Below are 26,856 nucleotides of genomic sequence, written 5' to 3' on the forward strand. Positions count from 1 at the left end.
GCCAGTGACTAGTGGTGTTCCGCAGGGGTGAGTATTGGGACCACTACTTTTAACATTGTTTGTCAATGATTTGGATAATGGAATTGATGGCTTTGTGGCAACGTTTGCAGATGATATGAAGATAGGTGGAGGGGCAGGTAGTGTTAAGAAAGCAGGGACGGTACAGAAAGATTTAGACAGATTAAGAGAATGGGCAAAGGGTGGAGGGGTAGGTATTGCTGAGGAAACAATGCGATTGCAACAGGATTTAGACAGATTGGAAGAACGTGTGAATAAGTGACAGATGGAATACAGTTTTAGGAAATGTATGATAATGTATGGTAAACAGAACAATAGTGCTGACTATTATCTAAATGGGAGAAAGTTCAAACATCAGAGGTGCAAAGGGACTTAGGAGTCCTTGTGCAAGACTCCCAAAAGGTTATTTTACAGGTTGGGTCTGTGGTAAAGAAGGCAATTGCAATGTTGGCATTTATTTCAAGGGGAGTAGAATATAAAAGCAAAGAGATAATGCCGAACCTTTATAAGACATTAGTCAGGCTGCACTTGGAGTATTGTCAACAGTTTTGGCCCCATATCTCAGAAAGGATGTGTTGTCATTGGAGAGAGTCCAGAGGAGGTTCATGAAGATGATTCTAAGAATGAAGGGATTAACTTATGAGGAGTGTTTGGCAGCTTTGGGCCTGTACTCACTGGAATTTAGACGAATGCATGGGGATCTCATTGAAACCTACCGAATGTTGAAAGGACTAGATAAGGTGGATGTGGAGAGGATGTTTCCTATGGTGGGGGCATCCAGAACTAGAGGGCACAGTCTCAAAATTGAAAGCCAACATTTTAGAACAGAGGTAAAGAGGAATATTTTTTAGCCAAATCATTGTGAATCTGTGGAACACTCTGCCACAGACTGCAGTGGAGGCCAAGTCTGAGTGTATATTTAAGTCGAAAGTTGATCGTTTCCTGATTGGTCAGGGCACCAAAGGATATGGTGAGAAGGCAGGTGTGTGGAGTTGAGTGGGATCTGGGATCAGCCATTATGGAACAGCAGAGCAGACTCGATGGGCTCAATGGCCTAATTCAGCTCCTATGTCTTATGGTCTTATGGACTGACTTGGATATGATTGTGAGAAGCAAGATCAATACGACTGTAGATGATACAAAGAGTTGATAATAGTGTAGAAGGAAGTTTTAGGCTACATTGATGAAACTGGGCTGAAAAATGGCAATTGATTTTAATCCAGACAAATGTGAAGTGATGCATTTTGAGAGCACTTATAAAGCTAGAACATAAATAATGCATGATAAGAGTCATAGGGAATACAGTGGAACAGAGGGATCATACAACAAACCCGTTGATCCTTGAAGGTGACAATGCAGGTAGACCTAAAAAGTTGGATGTCAAAGGGGATACTGGCCTTCATCAGTCAAAGCACTGAATGCAGAAGTTGGGAGACTTACATATTCTCCCTTCTTCCAACTTTGGTTCCTCCCCTGTAAAAAAACTTAGTCATACTTCAACTGGAGTACCGTGTCACCAAGGTTCTGGTCACCATGGAAGGGTGCATTAGCACTGGAGAGGGTGTAGAGCAGATCGACCTGGGATGGAACAGTTCAGACTGGAGAGGTTAGGCCTTCTTTCCCTCGAGTTAAGAGAGGAAATGACTGAAATGTATAAAATGATGAGGAGTCTGATAGAATAGACTGAAGAAATGTTTCCCTATATCAGGGGTAGACAAAATTAGTGGTCGTGGCTTTAGGGTAAGGTTGCAGAAAGTGCATGAGAGATACCATCTTCACCCAGTGAGTGGTAAGTACCTGGAATTCAGTGCCTGAAGGAGTGGTTGAAGCCAGGTTGCTCACAGCATTGAAGTGTGTAGGTGAGCACTTGAATTGATTAGGTGGAGAGAGCTATGGACCAGGTACAGGGTGGCGGAGGCATGTCTACTGGACAGTGGAGCCAAGTTGGGCTGAATGGTCATATTGTTTCCATTAAAATATTCTGCGCAGGGAGATCATGGGCTGCTTTTTCTAATGGCAAAAATATCATCCGTTGCTGACAGTACACAGTCAAACCTGGAGCTGGTTCTGAGGTATGCGGTGTACGGCTTGTGCGGAAATTCACGAATTGCCTGTCAGTGAGGTTCTTCCCCATGGAAGGTTGCTAGCAGTCTTCTCCAAATTAACCTCAGGAAATCAGTAAACTGATAATACGTTAAAAATATTCTTTGTTGCTTAAGCTGTGAGTAAGTGTTTAATGTGTAAATAGTGACAAATATGGCTTAACAAACTCTCTGTCCCTAAAATAACCATGGAGATTACCAGGTGTGTGAAATCCATTTCAGAGTTCAATGGATGTGGCAACAATGAGAAATAATTTATTTATTTTGCTGTCTTGATGTCAGTGCGAACTTGTCAATGAGTTCAGCTTGATAACATCACTGTTGCTGAATACTGGGGACACCCCTGATTCTGATGCCTGACAGGGCTCAAAAAGGGAAAGTCCTACCTTTAGTGGATACGTTACTTCCAGATTAGCAGCCAGTGTTATTATCTCACTGCTGATTCACAAGATCCAGGAGACCCTCTCAAGAGATTTCTCCATGTGATCATCATCACAGTAAGTCTGACCGGATCTCTGAGGCCCACTTCAGCTGTGTAACCTTCGACCTCACCTATGCGTTCTACTCAGAAAGAAAATGCCTGTCAGTGCGAATGCATGTTTTAACTTTTTCTGTAGCATTACTAACTGTCCAATGCTAAATTGTTGTTTTATGAGTAATGTGGAAACTTGCTTCCTGCCCATTTCACCACTAGTGTGCAGGACATCAGTGAAGGTTCTCCATCTCTGGTATGCTCAGGGCTTCCTTCATTGTGTTGGTAGCCTCCTTTTGGTTTTTGCTACTGTCAGTCATGCAAAGCCTGGGTGGAGAATCAAGAATACCATCGCATTCAGATGTAGGCAACACAAACAAAATGTTGGAGGAACTCAGCAGGCCAGGCAGCATCCGTGGAAAAGAGGCCCACAGTCCTGACAAAGGGTCTCAGCCCAAAACGTTCACTGCTCACTTCAACGGATGCTGCCCGACCTGCTGAATTCACCCAGCTTTTGTACGTGTCTGTGGAAAAGAGTACAGTTGATATTTCAGGCTAAGGCCCTTCAGCAGGCACTCAGATGCAGGAGGGTTCTTCATGATGTGGAAAGTTGCCATTTAAATATGTCCTGACGAAGGGTCTTGGCCCAAAATGTCGACAGCGCTTCTCCCTATAGATGCTCCCTGGCCTGGTGTGTTCCACCAGCATTTTGTGTGTGTTGTTGTTTGAATTTCCAGCATCTGCAGATTTCCTCGTGTTTGCTTTTTAAATATATTTCATTCAGTAAAATTGCTAAAAATAGATCGGGTAAAGATTGTCTTCAGTTTTGCAGTGTGAAGCTTCCTTCAGATCTTTCAAATGTTGATGATCTGCTGTATTTTTGCAGAGTATTGAGTTGTATTTTTCAATTTGTTTTGATTTGTATTTTAATAAATAACTATTCAGCATTATATCCATTTTTTTCTACAGTTGTGTTCCATTTGCCACTTTAAATCATATGAAAAGAAACATAGTGTTCTTTGACCTGAACCTATTTAAAAGTTTGAAAAAAGGGAAACTATTGTTGCACAAGTTCAGTACCAAATTTGAATTCCAAATGTCACTCAATTTAAAACTCAGATGCCACATTATTTTCAACCAATTTTGTGGTGAACTACATATACCTGTCTGGACACGGCCCCCCCCCCCCCCCCCCCGCTGACTGCTCCTGTGGCTCCTCCCACGGACCCCGGTATAAAGGCGATTGGAGGCACAGCCCCGGCCTCAGTCTCCAGGATGCAGTGTGGTGGTCAATTGCTGCTTGTTCTTTCTTCCAGTCCATAAAAGCCTATATCTCGCCTCACGTCTCCGAGAGTTATTGATGGTGCATCAGTTCCTTCAGGAAATATTTTCTGGTGTTCGTTGGATATAAAGGTGTGCAGCAGTTAGTGCTGCATCCTTACAGTTGAAGAGGCCCAGGACTGAACCTGATCTTGGGTGATCTCGGTATAAAGCTTGCACACTTTCTCTGTGCAAGTGTTTATTTTATCCAGCTGTTCCCGTTTCCTGCCATATCCCAAATGTGCTCTGGTAACTGGCCTCTGGAAATTACCACGTAGGATAGGTCAATGGTAAACAGAATCAAAGGAGAACTATTTGGCACGTGTTGGAGAGAATAAGATGCAGGGAAACAGACAAATACAGAGGGGGAAATGGAAGTTATGGGAGCTATCTTAGTCCCACTGAACCTCAAGGCCTTCTTATTTTTTTTAATATGTATCCTTAATATGACATAAATGTTAGTCAGACTCACTTCAGTGATCAATAATATAGAAAAGAGATAGAATAAAAGAGCATTTCCCTATTAATTTCCTGCCTGAAATGGATCCATTTTATCCATTATATCAGATTTTCCTCTGTGCCATTACATTGCCTAAAACAGAGGTTCCATAAGACAGCTGATTCGAATACATGAATCAGGCACAGGGGAAGTTACCTCAGTCCCTCATATCTTTTCTGCTCTTTCGTAGGGTGATGGCTAACCTAATTGTCATCTCAACTCTGTATTCATATTATATGAGGTAACTTTCACCCCTGCTTATCACGAACCTGGCCACTACAGTCTTGAAAGTATTCACAGAATCATCTTTACAGGAAAGCAGTTTTAAATACTAATGTGTTTCTCAAATGAGGAAAAAAATACCTGGTCTTTATTTTAGATTGGGACCGCCCTCTTTATTTTTAACCGGTAACCTCCTTGTTCTAGATTTTCATATATAATACCTGAAGCATCCTCACTGTCAGGTTTCCTCATTATCCAGTTATTTAAAATTAAGTGTTTTGTTTTGATTTTCACGAAATTTGAGTGTGTTGATTTCAAGCTTCCCTTCTGGATCTGAGTAAAGATTGTGCAAAGAAAACTGGGGATCGTTGCCACAAAATACCTGAGAAAATAGTCGCTGAGCTGCAATTCTTAGTTACAGGAACGGGAGTTTTGCAAATAATAATGGAGAACTTTAAAATAATTGGGACTTTGAAATGAAAAGGATAATAATCAGCCAGAAAATGATGGAACTGATGCAGCTCAGGCATTAAGAATAGGATATGATTTTGGAACATCAAACAGACAAATTAAATGCAGATAAAAATTCAAAGGTAAATTGAAAATCAGACCTTCAAATTATTGCAGTGTAAGAAGGAAAGAGTTTGGAATGAAATATGATTGACAGGTAAAGAAAAGCTGTTAAAGTTACAGTAAACTCAGGACAGGAAAATAATAGAATCAGTTAGATTTTGTGGCTTATGGAGGTCGGTTAGTAGTGACTGAAAATTTCACAAGTAGAACATCATAGTTACAGTCTGGGATTATGTTATAAAAAGTAGTTACCAAAATATGGTGCTTAGTCTTGCTGACAGAGCAATTTGCTTTTCGGAATGCAAACTTTGCTGATTACGCTATTAAATTTAGAGGACTCTGCAGCTTAATACAGGTTAATAATGTTTTGAGCCAGAATGATCACCAAACATTTTGGATCCAATTTAATGAATAACTTTTGCATCCAACAAATGCTTTTGCATCAGCGTGCAGAACTTTGTTTTATTTAAAATAGATCTTTGTTGTCTGGATTAAATTTACCAAATGACTCTTCCATTTTCCATTGCAAAAGACTCCAAAATTAATAGAACAGGCCCAAGCATTTAATGCTGTTCCTCAGCGGACTTCCTTTGGCTAAAGAATTTTGTTTAAGATGCTTTCTTTCCAGGTACACTAGGCAGCAAGTTCTCCAGTGAACAAGTGCTTACTGTTCAATATGTGGCAGCCTGGATTCTAGAGTTGCAGAGTGGTTTGCAGCAATTAAAAAGCTGGATTGCCAAGTGTATTTGATATATTGCCTCCAAAGCTAAAAAGGAATTAAAGGTTGTTGGAGTATATGGAATAATACAATAATATGGTGGATATACAACGGCAAGAAGACAAATGGAATAAACAAGGCTTTGCAGAAAAGATCCCAATCTATTCAGTAGGAACCATTCCAGGAAACCAGCAGGGATTCACCAAGTGAGAGCACTAATTGGATGAAAATTAAAGAGCAGGGAAAGGAAGATTATAGTTTGGTGAAAACAATTCTTGTCTCATTATACAAAAGTAGAACTGTACCTTGAATTGTGATTATCTTGAAAAGGATTCCCAATGCTTTATTAAATCACTGTTTATTCTGTTAGACATTTGTTTTATATTCAAAGCATTGTGCATTTTTTAATGTTTTGATTTGTATTGGAGTACAACATTGCCCTTGAAATTGCATCACATCATACTTTTATTTGGCGATGCGTGATTGAAATTTGGCGGCACGCAGTCTGAATAGTGATAGCATTTGTTTTCAGACTGTGTAATGTTACGCTGGGGTTCCTGGAGTGATAGGGCAAGGGCCTGTCCAATATGGATCCTGTTCATGAAGTGCGATTGTTCCTTGTGAAATGTCTCATTTTGACCCTTGCAGGTGAATGTAGACCAAGTTGTACAGGAAGACTCCGGAGATTGAGACCCCAGAGCTGCCATTGGTCCATCCCAACCACTGTTCATTCCATGATCTCCTAAAGACCAGTCCCTCTCACCGGTCTTTTGATTCCTTGATGACCCCAAATTTTTTTTCTCCCCCAGATATCCAACTGCCCAATCTCAAAGCTTACCCAGTCTTCATTCCTTCCTGGCCATGATATGTCTTCTCAACTTCCCCTGTCAGTCATTTTCAATGTCCACCAACAATCAATTTCTCTGTCAACAGTCTTTGTTTATATTCTCCAAAACTCCAGAGCAAATCCTTTTCCAAAGATTAAATATAAGTACTAAATCACTTTACTTGTGATCAAGTACCACTGTAATTTGCAATGACTCTTGTCACTGCTCTGAAACAGCTAACTGGCACACACAGGCAGATTTTCTAGGATTTCAGGTAAACATGCTGATACTGTTTATACCCATGGGTGCCTGAGGCTTTCTGTTCTATATAAAACCATCTTACTGACCCTGTTTCAAAGTACAGAGGTCGAATTTGGATCTTTGTTTAGCTCAGAAGTTAAATTATTGGACTAGTAGTCAGAAGTATGGATTAGACATTTGCTGTTTTCAGTTCCACGATAGGAGCTGGGATATTGAAATTGAATTTGCTATTTTAAGTAGAAGGCCAGTCCCATAACAGTAAGCGCGGACCTGCTGGATTGTTGTAAGAACCCAGCAAATTCATTTATGACCTTCTGGGTGGAAGTCTGCCAGCTTTCTCTGGTCTGGCATACAAGTGAGTTCATATCCTGCATCGTGGTTGGCTATTAGCTGCCTCTCCAATTCCTGGGAGAATAGTGATGAACAATAAATGGCTTAGTGTCATGTGGTGTCCGCATCCTCTGAACGATACAAACATTGCACTAAACAGGTGATCTACATCCTTTAAATTACGCTTCTGAAATTTGTTTCCATTAATTTCATAGCTCCCTTTATAAATGGTGTAACAAGAACTGGAATATCCTTGTGTCATAGAAACATTGAAAACATACAGCATAATACAGGCCCTTCAGCCCACAAAGCTGTGCTGAACATGTCCCTACCTTAGGACTACCGAGGCTTTACCCATAGCCCTCTATTTTTCTAAGCTCCATGTAACCATCCAGGAGTCTCTTCAAAAACCCTATCATTTCTGCCTCCACCATTGCCACCAGCTGCCCATTCCACGCACTCACCACTCTCTACATAAAAAGCTTACCCCTGACATCTCCTGTGTACCTACTTCCAAGCACCTTAAAACTGTGCCCTCTCATGTCCACTTAATTGTAGAGGCTCAATGATGGGTCATTTGTGCAAATAAAACTTCTACCAGTGTGCCCAGGCACAAAGCCTGATTTGCCCAGCATCATACCATTCGTTTGTTGGCACAGAGGATGTTCTATCTAGGCCAAAGGAAGCTGTAAGTGAGAACTCATTTCTACAGTCTTTTACTTCAACCATATTGGCACTTCTCTTAAAACATTGGGCAGCAATGTCTCCATTTCTCAGGCTCCATCTACTTGTATGTGTGAATTTCTGAGACATCACACGTTGAGATTCTACCAGTTGCACAGAACTTCAGAGGGTATTTGAAAGCTAAATATTCTAATAGATTTTTTAAAAAGCTGTATTGTGGACAAAAAATAACTGTTTACTTATCTTGCCTGGTTCAGTTAAAATCATAATCCCTGTAGCGACATTGCATTCAGAATTCAAAGGATTTAAGGGTTTTTTTTGGAAATGAATTGCTAGATCAATTCTCATAGGCAATTCCACGCTTCCATTGATGAATGATAGAGGTTCATAAAAATCCATTTTAGTTGAAATCATCTGCATACTTGAACATAGACTTGAGAGCTGCAGAGAAGCTATGGGGCCTCAATGTTTCACAGACTGTCAGAAAGACAATAGGATGAAGGTTAATAATAATCCCTATTCAGACTTTTGCCATGGCAACCACAACGCAAGTCGTTCAAGTCTTTCTAGTGGTGTCTCGTATTTCTGTCCCTAGTATCTTAATAGTACTGTAATGATGTAAGAGCAATTTTGTGTTACTTAAGGAATAATAGTGAGGCAACAAATGGGCTTCAGGTGCTAAAGTGATTCCAAAGCTGTGGAAACCTTAAAAGTGGCAATGTTCAAGTAATTTATTTACATAACAGACTTTAATATTGTCTTGTTTTATAACAGAAGTGGCCCCAGCAGGAAATATACATGGCCAAGGAAGTGTTGCATATGTTAAGAGTGATGCATGTGTTGTCCATGGGCCCTTTGCTGCAATACTGCATTGAACAGTGCCCAAGTACAACTGAATCAGTCTTGTGTGCTTTACCACTGAAGTTGGGAGGGGTGCTTCTATATAATGTGAGTATGGTGAACTACATATACCTGTCTGGACTGCTGACTGCTCCTACAGTAAATTTATGAAAATTATTTCCCTTTAATTAATCAATGCTGTTTTTGACTGTTCTTGTCACTGATTTACTAATTTTTTCAGAATGGACAGGCATTTTCCTCATTATTGATACCAGGTTAACTGGTCCATTATACCATTTTCTCTCTCTCCATATATTAGCTGCCCTTTAATCAGTAATAACTGATCCAAAGTCCAACAAATTCTGGACAATGATTGCAACTGAATCTGCTATTTCTAGGGCCTCTTCCTTAAGTATTCTGGGAAGCTGGGTATTAGGCATTGGGGATTTGCCAGTCTTCCTGTTGGATTCAACAGTTTTCCTTACACTGTTTTCCTCCTAATAATGACTTACATCAGCTCCTCAACTTTAGGCTCTAGGTCCCTGTGATAAACTACATATACCTGTCTGGACACCCCCCTCCCCTCCCCCCCCGCTGACTGCTCCTGTGGCTCCTCCCACAGACCCCTGTATAAAGGTGATTGGAGGCACTGCTCCTCCCTCAGTCTCCAGGATGTTGTGTGGTGGTCTTTTGCTACTAATCATGGTCTCTTGCAGCTAATAAAAGCCTATCGTTTGCCTCCTGTCTCCGAGAGTTATTGATGGTGCATCAGTGGGGTGGGGTGGAATGGGCTGGGATGTTTGTGAGAGGTTTGGTTGGGAGGGTAGGGAGTAAGAAGAGTCTAGTACATTTAATAAAGGAAGCACCATTCTACAATTGTTTTCCTTTGATGAAGGTTCTCGTGGACGGTCAAGATGGTGCTGAGTTGTGGTTTCCACTGAGATTGTGTTTGAGATTTTAAGTTTGTAGGGATGGTTTTGTGGACAGAAAAAGGAGTTGGTGGTCAGGTTAGGTTTTAGGGACAGTGATGGAGGGGGGAGTTAGAGGTCAGATTAGGCTTTAGCAACAGGAATGTGGAGGGGTTAGAGGTCAGGATTCTGCTCCATGCTCCATGTTCAAAGTCCAGTGATATGGATGGGTAACAAAAGACATCCAGAGTCCAGGCCTCTGCACTGCACTTGAAGTCCAGCGATATGGGAACGAAGGGCATCTGGAGTCCTGGCCTCCACCTCGTGCTTGATGCCCAGCGACGTGGACGGGTAATGAAAACCTGGAGTTTGGGATCCTGTCATTGGCTAGTCTGGGGTTCAGTAACGAAGCTCAAAGTCTGAAGGGCAATTGAAAGTCTAGAGATTGAAGAGGGCAGACTGGAGGTCCAGCCAATCCTGGGGTTGGAGACTACCCATGTGAGTGCGTGGGTAGGTGGGAGGCGGGGAAAGGATCTTGTTTTGCTGTTGTTGTTTTATTGTTTGATGTATTCTGATTTGTTATGTGTTTTGTTGATCTTCCAAGCATTGCTGGCAATCTATCTGGTGTCGGAATGTGTGGTGAGCTGTCCCCAGCTCTCCCTAAGTTGTTAACATAAGCAATGTGTTAAACATTGTATGTTTCACTGTCCATGTAATAACTCAATCTGAATATGAATCTGAATCTGATACAAGCATTAGTTTTAGAAATGATCTGTTTTTCCAGTTCCCAAGTCAAAGCATGCAGCCCTCAGGTTTATAGACATGCGCCGGCTATTTACCTTCTACTTTGGAGATGTCCTGTGGGCAGAAGCTCAGTGAGGCATAACTTCCTACAGATACTTCTAAACAGTAATTATTATAGGGAAGTGATGATGATTGTGAGGAGAAAGGGATTTGTTCAGTGAAACCTGAGGGAGTAACGAAAGGGGCAATAAAATGCCAGGCCTGACAGCAGCTCCAACAAGACATAGAAATCATATCTGATATCCAAACGCAAGAAGTGTACAGCAGAGTCAAGTGACAGAAAAAAAAGTTTGTATTTGTTCTGTAAACTAGTGGTTGGGTATCCCAGAGAGTGACCCATTCCCACGGTTACTATTTAAGATATAATACATGAATCCATTAGAAGTGCATCTCACAATAATATAGGAAATGTATCAATGACTTCCTGACTTGTAATTCTGAAGGGTAAAGCATGTGCAGGGCAGTGTCCTTGCAAGCTGGATGATACTGCTCCATTTTTAAAGAAGAGAATGGAACTATTCTCATGCCTTGGCAACATTCCTCCCTTTTGGCATGAGTAGATGATTGGTTGAGCATCTTGTGCTGTTTGTGTGAGGGCAGTGTACCATAAGTGACATAATTGACTACAACTCAAGTAGGTGTCATCCACTGACTATGATATGATGTGTCCCTTTGTAACTGAATGGAAGTAGTAACTACAGGAAGAAACAAAACCATGATGGTTAATATTGTCCACAGGGATTAAATAGATTCTGCTAATAGTCAGCATCATTTTACTACCTGATCCTGACTGAGTTTATGTAACAATTCCTTTCTGTTGCTTTGGAGTGTGTATTGTTGGCAGCATCTAGGAAAAGAGTACAGTTGACAGTTTTGGGCCAAAACCCATCAGCAGTACCCGAAATGTAGACTACTATTTTCCTAGATTCTGCCTGGCCTGCTGAGTTCCTCCAGTGTTTTGTGTGTGTTGCTCGGATTTCCAGCACCTACAGATTTTCTTATATCTGTTATACGAGGGGTGATTGATAAGTTCATGGCCTAAGGTAGAAGGAGTCAATTTTAGAAAACCTAGCACATTTATTTTTCAACATAGTCCTCTCCGACATTTACACACTTAGTCCAGCGGTCGTGGAGCATATAGATCTTGGACCTCCAGAAAGTGTTCTCAGCAGGGATGATTGATAAGTTTGTGGCCTAAGGTAGAAGGAGATGAGTTATACAGCTCTCGTTACATGCACATGCAGGTCAACCCTTTGAGTGATTATGCAGAAAGTTTGAAGTTAATAACTCATCGGGATGATTGATAAGTTCATGGCCTAAGGTAGAAGGAGATGCATTATTAACCGAGCTTTCAGCATAAACACTCAAAGAGTTGAACTGCATGTGCATGTAACGAGAGCTGTATAACTCATCTCTTTCTACCTTAGGCCACAAACTTATCAATCACCCCTTGTGAGTACAAATTTGTTTTTGACAGCTCCTTATTACTTTGGGTTAAACAATTGACCTAGTTATTAAGGTTGAAATAGCATTGTTTATTTAGATGTTACACTACTATGCAAAAGTTTTAGACATCTATATATATATATATATATATATATATATATATATATATATATATAGCAAGGGTGCCTAGGACTTCTGCAGACAACTGTAGTAATTTTATGTATTGCACTGTACTGCTGCTGCAAAAAAAATTATGACATGTGAGTGATGATAAACCTGATTCTGATATGGGTCTCTATTCTGGACTGACAGTGTGAAGGGGACAGAGATAGGTTTGGGAAAAGGCGAGGGAGTGGGAAGCACCAGAGAGAGATTCTGTAATGATCAATAAGTCAATTATTTGGAATCAAAGGACCTTGCCTAGTGTCTCAGGGCTGGGTGGGTGTGTCTGCACCTGCACCACACCTTCCCCACCACTGACACTCCTTCTTGGCCGCCTGTCCCACGCTCCTCCGCCGGCGGTCCGCATATCGCCATTCCCAGCATGCTTTGCTCCTGGCAGATTTACAAGCTCACTCTCCACTCCACATTAGCAAAGACAGTAGTGTGCAAAAGTCATAGGCACTCTTGCTGTATATATATCTGAGACTTTTACCGTGTACTGCATATTAATAAAAGTGGATTGACACTCTCCAATGTAGAGAATGGTTGGCAAGAATCAGTCTGTGTGATGAAGAGGAATATGCTAAACAGGTAAAAGAAATGCACAGCTGGAAGCTTTGGGGATCTATATGGCTGGGAGCTGGATGTTGTCACAGGGATTTGCTATTGAAACGATTGCTATTTAAACAGGGGAACAAAGGAAGTAAACCTGGCACTCATTTGGTGATAATAAACATTAGTTTATTATTAGTTGTTAATCAATCATGGAGTTAAACAAAAGTGCTTCATTGACAAGGAAGCAGTATTGAGAAGGTAGTGGCTCCAAAGAACTGCAGGCTCTGGGCTTGTGGGCCGACATACGTTAATGAAGGCAAAAGTATTGTAACTGGAGAGTGGCAGTACAGATTATCAGTCTATTAAAGTCAGAGTACAGGATTGTGGATTGAGAATTGATGGGCCAGTTGCTAAACTGTTAGTCCTATAATTCTATGTGGTCTTAGGAAGGAAAAGAAACACCAGGCTGCAGATCAGAGGGAAATAAATGGAAACTGGTAATTTGGAATTGAAATTGGAATTGGTTTATTATTGTCAAATAACCAATAATTATACAGGGAAAACCTTTTCTTGCATATTGTTCATACAGATCCAATCATTGCATAGGACATTAAGGTAGAATAAGATAAAACAATATCAATGAAGAATAAAGTGACACAATTACAGCAAAGGGGCAGTGTAGAGAACCAATGAGGCATATGATCATAATGAGATTGATTGTGAGGTCAAGAGTCCAGCTTGTACTAGAAAAACCATTTAATGGTCATTTTATAGCATAGGAGTCATACTTGTGCCTGCTGCTACGTGCTATCAGAGTTTTGTATCTTCTGGGTCTTCCAGTTTGCTCTGTAGCAGAAATGATATTGATTATGGATACATAAATAATTCCTGGCACAGGTGGTGCTTGTAACTTTTCCAAAAGGTGTGAAGTATTTCTTAATGTCTGTAAGTGTACATGGATGCTGAACTTTAGGAGTGAAATGGGGTTGGGAAAATGAGGAGGATGCAAAGAGGCTGCAAGGGGATTTGGACCAGGGAATGGAAAGTACATGGCATTTGCAGTAAGATGTTGATAAATGTGAAGTTATCCAATTCTGGTTAAGAAAAGCAGAAAAAAAAGATTGTATTATTTGATAGGCAGTAAATTGGAAAATGTTGAAATGGAAAGGGATTTGTGTGCTCCTGTACACTCATTACTGAAAGCAGGCAGAGGTGTAGCACGTTAAGAAGACACATGATTTGTTGGTTGTAAAAGTGGTTGTGTGTACAAGAGATCTCGCTACAATCATACAGGGGAATATTGTCAGATAGAGTAGATCTTGGAGTGCAGATACTTGGCTGTCTGAAAGGGGAGTCACAGGTAGATAGGGTGCTGAAAAAGTAACTGAGTTATAGTTAGAGGCCATGACTTTATTCCTTAGATGGTAGGATACTGAGAGGTGATTTATGGAGGTGTATAAAATCATGAGGGGCATAGATAGAGTGAATGCACTCAAATCTTTTCCCCAGAGCTGGCATATCAAAAACTAGGGAACATAAGCCTAAGGTGAGAGGTGAAAGATAAATAGGAACTTCAGGGACAGTGCTTTCCACAGAGGATGATACGTACATGGAATGCTGCCGGAGGAAGTGGTTAAGGTTGATACAGTAACAACTTTGCAAAGAGAGTAGGACTGGTACATGGATTGGAGAAGTTTAGAAGGTTATGGGCCAAATGCTGAGAACTGGAACTGACTTGGATGGGGCATCTTGTTTGACATGGACCAGTTGGGCCAAAGGGCCTCTTTCCATGCTGTAGAACTCTATGACTATAAGGCTATTGGTGAGACCACACTTGAGCAGTTTTGGGTTCTTTATCAAAGAAAGAATGTTATTGAGAGAATACAACAAAGGCTTACCAGATTGATTTCTGGATTGACTGGACTGCTACAAGAGGAGAGATTTGGTCCACTAGACTGTGCTCTTTAAGTCAAACTAAAATATGTAATAAGTTGCCTTCTAATAGAAATACTGTTTACAAATAGAAAAATGATTGCTGAAAAATAAGGATTTTCATTAAAGTGTTACTTTTGGCATTATAGAAGCCTACTTTGAGGTTGCAGAGTGGCTCTGTCTACATATGGAGCCGCAGTCTGCACAGAAAGAGTTCTTTCATCGGAAGGGCTGTATTCTCTTTCTCTCCCTAGTGAACAGTTATGGGGATGATGAGGAGTTGACAACATCCACAGACAGCGATGAGGAAGTGATCAAACAGTTTGAATTCTCAGTATCGAGATCCCAGAGTTTCCGGTCTACGATGTCAGAGAAAGTGACACAGGCGGGTTTAGAGCGTAGGCAGAAATTTAATCGTTTGCCTTCGAATCATGAAGAATTCAGCACCGAGGCCTCTGAAGTTGAAGGTACCGTGCATGGTTTGGAATGCAATTACAAGGTCACACCGTTTTCTGAACATGTGGCTGGTTTCTTTTGCAGCTTGCAACCTTGAATGTGTTTTCTCTCATTTTTTAAGTTATTCCATGCTTTTCAGTAATCTGCTGTTACAAATGGAGAAAAAAAATACTAGACTGCATGGAATATAACTGATAATATTAGCTACCAGAGCAATAGCAGTTCAGTACTGCTTATGTGAGATAACTAATTCTGCTTTCTAATTATATTGATTATTGAGTTGAATGAAAGCAAGCTCTTTATTGATTTTCCTTCTCCATGCTTATTTGTTTGTGAGCTGTCAGTGATTAAGGGGATGCTGTATTCTTATGTCTGCTGGTGTTTAGAGTGCTATTTAAAAACCTTTCCCTTCTTGGTCCATTCAAAATATTGTCCGTATTTGCTTGTTTAGACACAGATAAGCAGCACCAGTTCAGCTTTCAAGATAACTGCTCTTATGAAGGGGATGAGTTCTCTATGAGCTCAGCCATGGGATTGGAGGAGGGAGCTGACCATCACAAGGTCTCTGATGCAGCAGCTGGGACTCCAGCTAATAATCACGGGATGCAGCAAATGGAGGAGGGAAATCCAGATCAAGAGACCAACTTTGATAATCAAGGCTATGAAGGAAATGACAAGACCAACAGTTCCTCAGCCTGGAGTCCAGAGGTAAGGCCTCAAAGTTCTATAATTTTCCGGGGAATAATTATGTGTTAGTTTCTTTCACTGCTTCCATTATTTGGGTAAAATAAATTAGAGTGTTGCATTAACTTAATTGGCTCTAATTCAGTGTGTACTTTCATAACAGTTTGTTTGTTCTTAATCTTGCATGCTTTTCTTCACTGTGAACACATGGTGGATATCTCCACATCGGAAATCACAACGGCAACAATGAACAAGAAGGCTAAATAACACAGCAGTCTGTTACACCATTGCCAATTGGGAATATGAAACTGAGCTGGAATTTCAGTCACTAGCATTCCTATCTGTCCTTTTCCTGACTGGTTTAGAACCCTATGTCACACAAAAAGGAAATTGACGAATCCCTTTCCCCTAGAAGGGCAAGGGCTGTAGGCATATGTGAAAGCCAGCAACTGAATGTTCGCGTCCAAGTCGCATACCTCTAGAACATAGGACATTACAGCACAGTATAGGCCCTTCGGCCCATGATGTTGTGCTAACTTGTTAACCTACTCTAAGGTCCCTCTAACCTTTCCTTCCTACCTGCCCCTCCATTTCAAAGTTCAAAAGTAAATTTATTATCAAAGTACATATATGTCACCATAAACAATCCTGAGATTCATTTCTTTGAGGGCATTCACAGTGAATAAGAAACGCAATAGAATCACTGACAAACCACACCCAACAGTTCAGACATTTTGCAAAAAACAACAAACTGCAAATACAAAGGGAAAAAATAATAGTAATAATTAAGCTATAAATATCATCATCCATGTGCCTATCTAAGAGTTTCTTAAATGTCCCTGATATATCTGTCTTTACCACCACCCCTGGCAACGTGTGTAAAAATAACTTACCTCTGACATTCCCAATTCTTTCCTGCAATCACCTTAAGGTGATGTCCCTTTGTATTAGCCATTTTGCCCTCGGAAAAATTCTCTGGCTGTCACTCAATCTGTGACTCAAATCACCTTGTGCACCTCTACCAAATCATCTCTCATCTTCCTTTGCTTCAAAGAGAAAAGCCTTAGTTTGCTCAACCTATCTTCATAGGACATGCTCTCTAATCCTAGCAGCATCCTGGTAAATATCCTCTAGATTTGGAAACATATTACCATTCCTTCATAGTTGGATCTAAATTCTGGAGCTTGCCACCCAACAGCACTGTGGCAGTACCTCCTCAAACACTGGTTCAGAGGGTAGCTCACCATTGCCTTTAATGGGAAAGGCATTAAATGCTGGCCTTGTCAATGACGTCCTAATCCCAATAAAGATGATGAAATCACAGCCAGCAACAGACACCTACAGGAATTTTAGGATGAGCTGGAATAATCTTGTTTTATTTTATATTCTGTTTTCCATAGCTATGTTACTGTAGTTTCTGCCTTTTATAATAGATAATAAGAATTTAAGAGTATAATATTCCTTTTACAATATTTACTGTATATATACAGTCTCTTCTGTTCTCACCATTCTTGATACCTTAGAAACAGCAGGAAAGAGGGATCTTTTTGCATGCCTGCACTAATATCCTTACAACTTTAGCTCATTGTTCACAGGAGACCATTTGGCCTTTTGCATGTGAGAGCTCTAGTTCCTTGCTAAGCGATCCAATTAGGTTATTTGAACTGGAATTTGCATGTCTGACCCCTTCTTGCTCTGGTATCCTGTGGGAGCCTCCTAACTTGTCACTTCGACTGTAGTCAAAGACGCGCTACCTATAACATATTGGCCAAGGATGGCAGTAGATCATTAGTGTGCTGATAGAGAAAGAGAGTGACTAACCATTCCCCATTCCGTTTTCCCTCTCACCTTATCTCCTCACCTGCCCATCAGCTCCCTTGGGTGCTCCTCCCCTCTTCTTTCTCCATTGTCCTCTCCTATTAGATCCCCCTTCTCCAGCCCTGTATCTCTTTCACCAATCAACTTCCCAGCTCGTTACTTCACCCCTCCCCCTCCTTCCAGTTTCACTGACCACCTTGTGTTTCTCTCTCCCTTGCCCCCACCCTCTAACTCTGACTCCTCAACTTATTTTTCTTCAGTCCTGTTGAAGGGTCTCAGACCAAAACGTCGACTATACTCTTTTCCATAGGTGCTGCCTGGCCTACTGAGTCCCTCCAGCATTGTGTGTGTGTTACTTGGCTAACCAAATGGAGGCCACTGCAGAAATACCAAATCTCAGCATTGTTCAGGTGTTGGGCATTGACTTCAGTCTACCTCACTATGAGCTTACACCTAATTTAGCTGCTCAGTACTTCCTCTGTAGCTAGTACACTTCCTTCTGCACTGATATTGTTTTTCCCTGTTTCACGGGAGCTTAGGATGTTGGAGTTTGGTGCCATCTGTGAGGAGTTGGTACGTTCTCCCTATAATCATATGCGTTTCCTCCATGGGCTCTGGTTTCCTCCCACAGTCCATTGGTAGATTGATTAGTCATTGCAAATTGTCCTGTGATTAGGCTAAGGTTAAATAGATGGGTTAATGGGCAGTGTAGCTTGTTGGGCCAGAGGGCCTGTTCTGCACTGTATCTCTAAATGAACATAGAATGGTACAGTACAGGAACAGGCCATTCAGCCCACCATGTTGTGATGACCCAGCTAAAAAGAAAATCAAAAACTCTCAAATACTAATCTCTCCTACCTACACAATGTCCATATCCTTCCATCTTCTTGCACCCATGTGCCTATCCAAACATCTCATAAAAGCCTCTAATGTATTTGCCTCTACCACTATACCAGTAGTGCATTCCAGGCATCCACGGCTCTCTGAGTAAATAAACTTACCCCTCACATCCCTCTTGAACCTATGCCTCGCATGATCTTATAAACACTTACCAGATCTCCCTTCAGCCTCTGGCGCAGAGAAAACAACCCAAGTTTATCCAGTCTTGGAGCTGGCAGCACCCTGGTAAACCTCTTCTGCACCCTCTCCAGATCCTCAATGTCCTTCCTGTAGTGGGGCGCCCAGAACTGTATTCAATACTCGGTGTGTTATTGCAGTGGGGAATGATGTGATGTGAAGGAAGAGTCATTAGACAAGTGTTTCACTGTATCTCACCACATGTGACAATGTTGAACCAATTCCATTTCCAATTCCAACCTCTGTTCAAAACCCAACTTCAAATAGCATTCATTTTCTTTTTACAAGTCTTGCTTTCTCTTTCTAGCTTCAAAGAAAGGGCCTGAGACTGAATCTGTGTGAGAACTGGTGAACAAAGTATTGTTTAATCCAGCAGTTCTAAAATGTTTTGGAAGGCTATGTAAATTGATACACTGGATTAGCTGTTCCTATTTTCATGTGATATTTGATCACTATTTTTTTTATTCTTCTGTCAAGCACCCTTCACGTATTTAATGTTCTGATTCGGTAACTGGATGCCATTCTGAGGCACAGTTTCAAGGCTCTTGAGCTAATTACTTTGATAGACCTATTTATAGGAACTGATTCTTGATCCTTGTAGTGGAAGCACCAGTTTTTAAAAAAAAAAGGCACAAAGGATGAATTCTTCATCGTTCTTTGCCAAAGTGCACCTTGATTCCTGTGTGAAGAAACTGAATGATCGTAAATTGGGTGCTACTGCAGAAGCATCATTCAGCGATGAGGTGCACAGAACTGGGGGAGGAGGGTGAGCTGAGCTGTGATTTGAAACCAGCAGATAATGTTAAGTCTCATGATGATCAGAGTACATGCATGTCACCTCATACAACCCTGAGATTCTTTTTCCTGCTGGCGTACTCAACACATCTATAGAGTAGTAACTGTAGACAGGATCAACTAAAGAGGAAGAGCATAGACGACAACAAACTGTGTAAATGCAGATATAAATAAATAGCAATAAATAATAAAAGCATGAAATAACAAGATAAAGAAGCCTTAAAGTAAGATCATTGGTTGTGGCAACACCTCGATAGAAGAGTGCAGCTATCCTTTGTTCATGAGCTTCTCTTTGCTTGGCTTTTGAGTTTGTGACAGAAGGAAATGTCAGGAAAGGAGGTAAAATGTAAAGAGGAAAGTGTATAATAAAATGGCGGGACCATTTCCCTCCACTCTCTGCAGGTATGGAAGCAGCAATGTACAGAAGGTTCTTGGGATTCAAATCGATAGTTCTGTGAATGTGGCAACGTGAATAGAGAGAGTTGTGAAAAAGGCATACAGCATGCTTGTCCTCTTTGGTTGGGACATCGAGTGCAAGAGTCACAAAGCTGTTGCAGCTTTATAAAACTTTGGTTCAGAGTATGTTGTGCAGTTCCACACTCACCAGAAGTTCCTGCTCAGGTGGCCGGTAAATGTTATGTTACAGAAAGAATGTGGAGGCTTTGGAGAGAGTGCAGAACAGGTACATCAAGAGGTTGGACAATCGGACTGTTTCCCCCAGAGCATCAGAGACTGAGGGGAATCCTAAAATCGGGGTCCGTAAAATCGTGAGAGGCATTGATGAAATAGTTAGTCCGAGTCTTTTTCTTAAGGTAGAAATGTCAAATACTGGAGGGCAGAGCTTTAAGTGAAAAGGCAAAACTTTAAAGGAGATGTACGGGTAAGTTTTTTACACAAAGAATGGTAGGTGCCTGGATCACACTGTCAGGGGGATGGGAAAGAGAACACAATAGATGGATTTAGATAGGCACATGAGCATGCAGGGAACGGAGCAAAATGGGTCATGTGCAGGAAGATGGGCTTAGATCAATTTGGTACCATGGTTAACACAACTATCATGGGCTGTAGCGCCCGTTCCTACAATTGTCCTCATCATTGCTTGCTCTCATCATTTGAGAAAAAGAGTCGCAAGGGATGAGTTTCAGCTGATGTATGCATGATTTTTTATCTCCAGTAAAGTATTTCAAGGTTTCCAACCCATCCCTGTTCCAGTTGATTATCTTGTGTTTCTGGCCACTTTGTTCCTTTTGTTAATGTTCTGGCTTCTGTCTTTGGAGACTGAGCTGTGAAACCTCAGTTGATGTTCTGGGACAGCGCCGACATCCTGCTGCACAATTATCTGCCAGATAAGGCATTAAACCAAGGCTTTTAGAAGAGAACCTGCTTTGTAGTTGAGCAGTTATTCCTGATGATCAGACCACTTTTATTCATCGGTTAGCAGAATAAACACCATAAGCACAAGAGATCCTGCCCATGCTGAAAATCCAGAGTAGGACACACAAAATGCCAGCAGAACTCAGCAGGTCGCAAAAGGAATCAACATTTCAGTCTGAGTTCTGATGAAGCGTTTCCGCCTGAAATTTATTCCTTTCCATAGATGCTTCTGTCCTGCTGAGTTTCTAAGAGTGGTAACACCACTGCTTTTAGGACCATGCTGTGCACTATTTGGCAGTTGTGCTTCCTAATTGCCACAGAAACTACATTTATGAAAAGACTTTCATTGACTGTTTTTAGATGTCTCGAAGTTATGAAAAGTGCTTTAGAAATCCATGTCTTTTTTTCATTTTCCATTCTTTTGCAGCTTTGGTTCATTCACTTAGACAGCACTTATGAATGAATGTCAATACAAACTAGTATCTGTTGCATTTCTTACTCGGTCTCTGTAGTGAGCATCTTGCATCCTACTCGTGTAGATTTCCTTATGAAAACCTGAGAGGTATGTGAGAGCAAGCCTCCATTTTCAGAGAATACATGCGCTGGTCACTTGGCGTACTGATGAATGGCCATTTGAAGCATTCCCTGTAGTCACTCTGACCGTATCATTTAATCTGGCTCGGACTGTGGATCACACCTACATCCTTCCTCGCTGCCTTGTGGTTTGGTTGCATTTACCTCATAAGCTCCAGGTTTAATATTTTATAACAGCAAAAATTTTAAATACCAATTCAGAAAAAATCCTGTAATCTAATTATAGATGGAAGAACAATAGAGATACAGCTCTGTAACTCACATGTGCATTAACCCAAAGACTTTAATCATCTTTAGGATGCAGATGCCAGCCTTACAGCCCCTCAGCAGCAGGAGCTGCCGGAACCAATTTCAAAATGCGGAGACCTCTACGTCATTTTCAATTACAAACCCTCCGACCACAAACTGGAAGTTACAATAATCACTGCTAAAGACATCCCAGATAAGGACAGGAGTGGCGCTAGTTCATGGCAGGTACGTGCAGTCCTTCTCCCTAGCAAGAAGCAACGCTCCAAAACCAGCATCCAGCGAGGACCCACGCCCGTCTTCAATGAGACCTTCAGGTTTCACAAGTTGGTGAAGGAGGAGCTCCACTATTCTGCTCTTCGGTTCCGCCTGTATGCAGTGAGGAAGATGAACCGGGTGAGGATGATGGGGGAGAAATTGTTTTACCTCAAGAATCTAAATCAAGAAGGGGAAATGGAGGTGTCCTTACTCCTGGAGCCAAGGAGTAACATAAGTGTAAGTACAATGACCGATTAAGTGACTGAAACTCAGAGATACTTTCTGCAGCAAGAATAGAATCGCACAGTGGGCAAGGAACCATAGTGGTTGTGTCAAATCTGTGAAGGTGCCTTCCCACCCCACTACCCCTTTCCTGTGGCCCAGCAAATCTTGCTTTTGTCTGGGCATCTTTTACTAGTTGCGGCGGAGTAACCTCTTCAAGCAGTGAACTTCAGGTAGAAGCTCTGAGCATAGGAAGGACAAAATTATCTCCGCTCCCCCTCTTTATTCTTTTGCGATTTAACCTAAATTCAATAGATATACCGTCAGCACCGATGGCATTAAACTCCTTTTTCATACAGTCAGCCAATAGTAAGTCACTCCTGGACATGAACAGCTCATCTGGAAAGTATAGATGGGGGAACATTAAATTCTGAAATTGTACCCTACCAGAATAGAATGGAGCGCAGGGGATGAATAAATTAAAAAAAAACTCTACACACAGTTCTTTCCATCACAAGCTACTTCAATATTTGCATATGTTTAGATAAGATATTCTGTAATCAAAATTTTGTGGAGAATAATAGTCAGATATTGAATAAAGAGGACAATTATAATCTAAACAGCAAACAGGAAGTGAATATTCATTGCAGATGTGCCCATTGGTGGGAATGGTAATTCTACACAATAAAGTTGGGGAGCTGATTTAGTTACAGTACAACTATAGCAAAAGTATTTCCATTTCTAAACAGGTTATGTACTTCAGAGTTTGCTATAATTTTCTAAGAGGTCCAAGTTAAAATGGCCACATTTCTCTACCTCTCTGACCTGTGGGTGGCCTCTGAACGTTCAGTGCTCTTTTTTTGTGACTTGTTTGTTGTGCCGGCTACGTCACTGAATGGAATCCCCTTTCCCTCATCAGTATTATCAAAGAATTTACCCCACTGTCTTTCTCTTAGCAGCTGAAATTTCTAATGGCCAAAATGAGATTCATGGAGAGCCATACAGCACAGAAATGGGCCCTTTGATCCAACTTGTCCACACCAACCAAGTTGACTATCTGACGTGGCTCTATTTGCCTGCATCTCGCCCATACCCTTCTAAACCTTTGTCACACATGCATCTGTGCAAATGTCTTTTAAATATCGTGATTGTACGACTTCCTCTGGCAGCTTGTATATACCCTTCATGCAGAGGGTATGCCATAAGTACCCTTCATGCAGAGGGTATGTCATACGTACCCTTCATGCAGAGGGTATGTCATATATATCCTCTGCAGGAAAAAAGTTGCCCCTCAAGTTTCCTTTAAATCTTCCCCCTCTCACCTTAAATCAATGCTCTCTAGTTTTAAATCTCCCCCCCGCCCCCCCATCCTGGAAGAAAGACTATGACCATTCATTATATTTATGCCCCTCCAGACTGTAAACAGAAAAAAACAAGTACTGTGGTATCCATTAAAATATCTTCTGTACTTTCTAAAGCTTAGACTGAAAGGCCTCAGCCTCTTTCAGATACGCTTAATACTTTTACCACAAAACGTGACTGAACACGATTAATTATAGGATGGTTCAAGTGCACACAGCACACCAGATCTTTGGAGTATATCGTGATTTATTCCAGCCGGACTGCTGGCGTATTTCTTTTCCACTTCTAAGACTCTGCTCAGTTGCTTTTCAAACGATTTGAAAGAAAATCTGGCGATCAAATTTCAAAAGATTTTTCACGTATGGAATTCTCATTGAAGTTTTATACCAGCAATGCATGCATATTTGTGAGAGTGAAAAAAAAATACAGACTGTACTCATTACGTAACTATTAGTTTTAGTTTTGTGTTCTATAAATATTAGATAGCATCTTAAGCTGATTCTTGATTCTCATTTAGATGCACTGACAGATTTTAAATTTCAATCTTATGAGACACAATTGCAAATCTTTTTATCAAATTCATATCTTCCCAGTTGAAAAATATGAACATTCCACTTACTGACACTTATATATGAGAGAAAGAAGAAAGGGGAGTGCCTTTATAATGCAAATTTGAGATCTTCTAAACGAGTTATATTTTTTGAAAGTAAAGAGAATTCCTGAAAAAAACAATGTGTATAGGGAAGGGAGGTGGATAAGCCCGAACAATGAAAGTGATAAGACCTGGAGCTGCCCTCCCATTTCCCCGTTATGGGGATGCAAGGGTGAGGCAAACAGGTGAGGTAATGAGGCAAGACAGAGGAAAGTCCACAGATCACCAGTGTGAACAAGAATAGTATTAAGAGTGTGGGACTGATTACCCACAACACTGCCATGCTTGTATAGTGAGAGGCAGAGGATATGATGAGAGAGGAGTGATGAAAGGAAAGGAACTGGCCAGTATTTCGAGTTGTGTTTTCCTCACAAATCACACCGGGACAGGATGCTTGCAACCCGGTGCAGCTTCTTTTGTCACTGTCCCCCTGTACTTTTCACCCCCATTTTGAAACGGAAGGGGGAGAATAGGGAGAAAGGTTAATCAGAGACGGAGAAGGAAAGAATCGAAGGAGAGAGGAGATCTAAAGAGAGAAATAGAAACATAAAGGTAGCAGTCAAATAAGAATGAAAATGATTACTCATCTACTTGATGATTTTCTTTGCATGTTCCTTTTTGTAGAATGCAGCTTCATTTGAAGCAGATGGAAAATCATAGGCTGTCCTTCCACAACCCCCACACAAAGTGCATTGCGTTTCTAGTCGGAAGCACACCTTTTTTGGTGATTTGGCTGCGCTGGTTTGAGTAATGCCATCTACATTACAGCCTTGGAAATCACTGCTGCCCCAAAAATTATGTCCAACCCCTGCCTGCGAGTTTGCAGTCATATTTTTCAAAATCAAGTTTATTGGCCCATGCACAAGTACATCTGTGCACAGCTGCAATGAAAAACTTAATTCCTGCAGTATCACAGACACATCATGTTAATTATACAGTACAAAGTTATACAAGAGTGAATACCATTAAAACAAAAAAAACCTAATCCTATTGTATTGCAAGAGTGTTCATTGTAGGTTGGTTCGAGAATTGAATTGTTGAAGGGAAGTCAGAAGCAGGTTTAATATCACTGATGTATGTCGTGAAGTTTGTAGTACCCTAGCCGAGTGGTGTGAGATTTCATCGCCTGTATCTCCTGCCTGATGGTAGCTCTGCGAAAATGGCATGGCTCACACAGTGGGGATTTTCAATGACAGATGTTGACATCTTGCAGAAACTACCCATGTGCTAGTGATGTGTTGACAGGGGTTAGGGATTAGTGATTTTAGGGCAGTTTGCTTGCTATTGTAGTTGACAGATAATATTTTTCTGCTCCACAGAGTGGAGATTCACAGATCAGCCTGTCTGCCGTCTCTCACAGTGACAGTGCTTCATCCACACAATCCCTTTCACACGGTGGAGTCCCAGAGCTACTTGTTGGGTTGTCATACAATGCCACAACAGGAAGACTTTCTGTTGAAATAATTAAAGGTAGTCACTTTCGGAACTTGGCTGTCAACAGGCCGCCTGGTGAGTGAAATAATGTTTATTGTAGCCTGTATTATGCTGTGGGTTCTCTGTGTTTTAGTAGTTGTTATGTGTGAAGCTGAACTGCCTCTTCAGTTTTTCATTTTCTGTCATAATTTGTTATGTTTTCCTTTATTTCCACACAAGCAGAACAGGACTGTAATAACAGCCCACCTAGCCCTGTTCAGGGTTTGGAAACCTCCCATCTGTATCTTGTCTGGAATGTCTGTGACTCCAGATCTATCAACATGTTCTTACCTGGGGTTGGAACTTCCAGTGAGTTTAAATGGGTGTGTGGAGCTTGGAATCACTGCCAGTGTCATCCACACCTTGTAAATGATTTGATGAAATGTTCTCTCACAGGGCTATACCTCTTCCCACCCTATTACTTGTAAAAACACCATCCCTTTCTCTCAATTCCTCCATCTCCACCGCATCTGCTCTCGGGATGAGACTTTTCATTCCAGAATGAAGGAGTCCTCCTCCTTCAAAAAAAAAAGGGGCTTCCCTTCCTGCAATATCAATGTTTCCCTCAATTGCATCTCTTTCGTTTCACATACGTCTGCTCTTACTGCATCCTCCCACCAACCTACCAGGGATAGGGTTCCTCTTGTCCTCACCTACCACTCCACCAGCCTCTGTGTCCAGCACATAATTCTCCAGAAATTACACCATCTCCAACGGGATCCTACCACCAAGCACATCTTCCTCTCCCCCCGCCACCCCCTTTCTGCTTTCCGCAGGGATTGCTCCCTCCAGGGCTCCCTTGTTCATTCGTCCCTCCCCACTGATCTCCGTCCTGGCACTTATTCTTGCAAGCAGAACAAGTGCTACACCTGCCCCTATACCTCCACCCTCACTACCATTCAGGGCCCCAAACAGTCCTTCCAGGTGTGGCAAAACTTCACTTGTGAGTCTAGGGTCATATACTGTGTCCGGTGCTCCTGGTGTGGTCTCCCATATATCAGTGAGACCCAATGTAGATTGGGAGACTGTTGCACCGAGTATGTACTCTCCATCTGCCAGAGGAAGCGGGAGCTCCCAGTGGCCACCCATTTTAATTCCACTTCCCATTCCCATTCTGACATGTCAATACATGGCCTCTACTGTTGTGATGAGGCCACACTCAGGATGGAGAA

At 41.4% G+C, this 26,856-nt stretch overlaps 1 protein-coding gene across 5 annotated transcripts in view; it reads left to right on the forward strand.

The window, feature by feature from the left end:
• LOC132387641 (synaptotagmin-16-like) overlaps window positions 1–26,856 on the forward strand; it is a 170,992-nt gene that overhangs the window by 127,495 nt on the left and 16,641 nt on the right. For 4 of the 5 annotated variants that reach the window (XM_059960037.1, XM_059960031.1, XM_059960050.1 and 1 more), the window contains 4 exons: window positions 14,928–15,140; window positions 15,581–15,837; window positions 21,769–22,212; window positions 25,531–25,720. In XM_059960037.1, coding sequence (XP_059816020.1) covers window positions 14,928–15,140; window positions 15,581–15,837; window positions 21,769–22,212; window positions 25,531–25,720 — 1,104 coding nt within the window. The remainder of the gene's footprint in view (window positions 1–14,927; window positions 15,141–15,580; window positions 15,838–21,768; window positions 22,213–25,530; window positions 25,721–26,856) is intronic. The other variant, XM_059960041.1, reaches the window with a different exon arrangement.

Source organism: Hypanus sabinus, chromosome 2, assembly GCF_030144855.1.
Source record: "Hypanus sabinus isolate sHypSab1 chromosome 2, sHypSab1.hap1, whole genome shotgun sequence".
Classification (NCBI taxonomy): Eukaryota; Metazoa; Chordata; class Chondrichthyes; order Myliobatiformes; family Dasyatidae; genus Hypanus; species Hypanus sabinus.